Genomic DNA, 2,983 nt, shown 5'->3' with positions numbered 1-2,983 from the left:
CCGTTCCCCGGAAGTGCATTGGTAGAAGCGGAAGTGCATGTCTACAGTTGCGGCCGAGGTTCCGCGATGGTGGGCGGCGGCGGCGGCGGCGTTGGGGGCGGCCTTCTGGAGAACGCGAACCCCCTCATTTACGAGCGCTCTGGGGAGCGGCCAGTGACCGCGGGCGAGGAAGACGAGCAGGTTCCAGACAGCATCGATGCGCGCGAGATCTTCGATATCCGCCGCTGCCGGGCGCGGGCGGGTTCACGGGTCCTGGGATGGGGTGGGATGTAGTGATGTCCAATAGTTGGTGGAGCTGTATCAGGGCCGAGCATTCCCGGCGGAGGGTTCTGAGTGGGCAGAAGCGCAGAGTCCCTTTTCCTTCACTTAGCACATCTGATTCGCTCCATCAATGACCCGGAGCATCCACTGACGCTGGAAGAATTGAACGTAGTAGAGCAAGTCCGGGTTCAGGTGAGTCACCTCCAGCATCCCAGGGGAGTGACTTGTTCCAGGGAGTCAGAAAGGCTCAACTTTGCTCCAGGGGGCGGGTGTTGTCTCAGCTCACAGAATCCTCAAGGGGTCTTTGGAAGGGGGTGGGGTGTGTGCCCATTCTGTAGATGAGGAAACTGCATCCTACAGTGTTTAAGACGACTTGCCTGAAGCAGTAAACTAAGAAGAGGGGCTCTGGGCTAAGGGGGCCATGTCTCCCAACATTCCACCTCCTCAACCAGGTAAGCGACCCTGAGAGCACAGTGGCTGTGGCTTTCACACCCACCATTCCGCATTGCAGTATGGCCACCCTTATTGGCCTGTCCATCAAAGTCAAGCTTCTGCGATCCCTTCCTCAGCGTTTTAAGGTAAGTTGGAACTGAGCCCTAGGCGTGGGGCAGGCATGAGTGTCTGCTACTGAGGAGGGCGTGGAGAGCATGAACGTGGATAACACAGTGAGACCTGAAGGGATCCCAGCTCGCAGAGATGAAACCGGGAGGAGGCTTTCCAATTGGATGGGACAGGAGTTAGAGGCCCAAGCTGGAAAGTGCAGAAAAGTAGTGAGGAATGTGGCTTTAGGGAGCTGTGGATAGGTTTGGAGCAAGGATGGGGTCCAGGCAGGCTTTTGAGTCAGTAGCAGTTGGCCAGTCTTTTGGGTAGAGATGCAGTGGCCATGAGTGGGTTTAGGGTGTAATGGAAGGACCAGAGTCCAGAGGCATGAATGTGGAGACGGGAAAGGGGGTGGATGGGTGTGTGAGTGCCCAGACCCCACTTCTCTTCCTCCCAGATGGACGTGCACATTACGCCAGGGACCCATGCCTCTGAGCATGCAGGTAAGCATGGGCTGATGTCAAGGCATTGGCCTGGAGGCTTCCCCCTTGCCATTGTGGTTTGTAGGGCAAGATGGAGGGTAGGGCATGTGGCACGAGGTGGGTGCCCCCTCAGTGGAGCTGGCCCGACTTGAGTCTCCAGTGTTTATTGTGTTCTCCCACTCCTACCCTCTCCCTGTCCTGAGTACACAGGACAAGGATGTGTCTGGCTTTATAGTGTAGGAGGCAGACTTGGGTGGCAGGGTGGGAGAGGTCACAGGAAGGTGCAATAGGTGTGGGCTCAGGTGCTTGGGGTAGCCTGATCAAGCTTGGAGTCCTGGGAAGGAGAGGAGAGGAGGACTTTTTTCTTTTCTTTTGCTTTTTAAGGCTGCAGTTGTGGCATATGGAAGGGGTCACATTGGAGCTGCAGCTGCTGACCTACACCACAGCCACGGCAATGTGGGACCTGAGCTGTGTTTGAGACCTATACCACAGCTCATGGCAATGCCAGATCCTTAACCCACTGAGTGAGGCTAGAGATCGAACCCACGTCCTCATGGATACTAGTTGGCTTTGTTACTGTTGAGCCTCAGTGGGAACTCCCAGAGAGAAGGACTTCGTTGGTGGGGGTATAAATATTTTTCACCTCTCTCCTTTCCACCCAGTGAACAAGCAGCTTGCAGATAAAGAGCGGGTGGCAGCTGCCCTAGAGAACACCCACCTGCTGGAGGTTGTGAACCAGTGTCTGTCAGCTCGCTCCTGAACCTGGATTTTTGCTCCCAGTCCCATTCAGGACTCATGGCCTTGTTTTCTTGAAATCACTGACAATAAGAAACTAACATTTTGCATTTTGTAATAAACCCTTATTTATATTCCTCTTCCAGCATGCCTGAGAGTCTTTCATCTCAGTGGGATTAACGCTGGGTTTGGGGGTGGGGGTGGTAGTGCCTGTAGAGACTGGGTCAGTGAGGTTCAGCTCATTTAAAAAACTGTCTTCTTCAGAGGAAAGAAAATGTTCTGCTGATGGTTTGATCAGGAAAAGTATGCCAAAAAAATTGAAAAATTAATGTAGTGAACACTCCTATATAAGCACCACCTAAATTTGACAGTTAACATGTTGCAACATTGGCTTTATTTGTGTGTGTTTAGAATATAAATATACTTGAGAGTAAGCTGCAGACACATGACCTTTCACTTCTAAGTTCTTCCTAAGAATAAGCTTGTAATCACAGTGGTTGTTTGGTCCCCAAATGAACAGTTCCCAGATGCTCATATCTAATGTCCAGTCAAATGTGAATTTCCCCAAAGTGTCATTCATAGTTGGTTTATTAATCAGGCTTTAGTCAAGTTTCATGTATTGCATTTGGTTGTCTTACTCTCTTTAGCCTCTTCTAGACCTGTCTCCCCACCCCCACCATGTAATCTTTCTTGACACTGATCTCTTCTGGGTTTTTTTTGTTTGTTTGTTTGTTTGTTTTTGGTCTTTTTGTCTTTTTAGGACCACACCCGGCATATGGAAGTTCCCGGGCTAGGGGTCCAGTTGGAGCTATAGCCATCAGCCTACACCACAGCCACAGCGACGCTGGATCCGAGCCATGTCTGTGACCTGCACTACAGCTCAATGCAACGCTGCATCCTTAACCCACTGAGCGAGGCCAGGGATCAAACCCGAGTCCTCATGGATGCTAGTTGGGTTCGTTAAC

At 51.7% G+C, this 2,983-nt stretch overlaps 1 protein-coding gene across 1 annotated transcript; it reads left to right on the top strand.

Annotated features, from left to right (window-relative positions):
* The first annotated feature begins 12 nt into the window (after window positions 1–12).
* Window positions 13–2,163, top strand: CIAO2B (cytosolic iron-sulfur assembly component 2B). The gene is made up of 5 exons (XM_047789884.1): window positions 13–214; window positions 374–453; window positions 714–839; window positions 1,259–1,304; window positions 1,946–2,163. Exons 1-5 carry the CDS (start codon window positions 67–69, stop codon window positions 2,041–2,043), a joined length of 498 nt encoding a protein of 165 aa, XP_047645840.1. The 5' UTR covers window positions 13–66; the 3' UTR covers window positions 2,044–2,163.
* Window positions 2,164–2,983: the final 820 nt, after the last annotated feature.

This window comes from Phacochoerus africanus, chromosome 8, assembly GCF_016906955.1.
Source record: "Phacochoerus africanus isolate WHEZ1 chromosome 8, ROS_Pafr_v1, whole genome shotgun sequence".
NCBI lineage: Eukaryota > Metazoa > Chordata > Mammalia > Artiodactyla > Suidae > Phacochoerus > Phacochoerus africanus.
The sequence above is the reverse complement of the archived record's forward strand: the minus strand, read 5'-3'. Positions and strand labels throughout refer to the sequence as shown.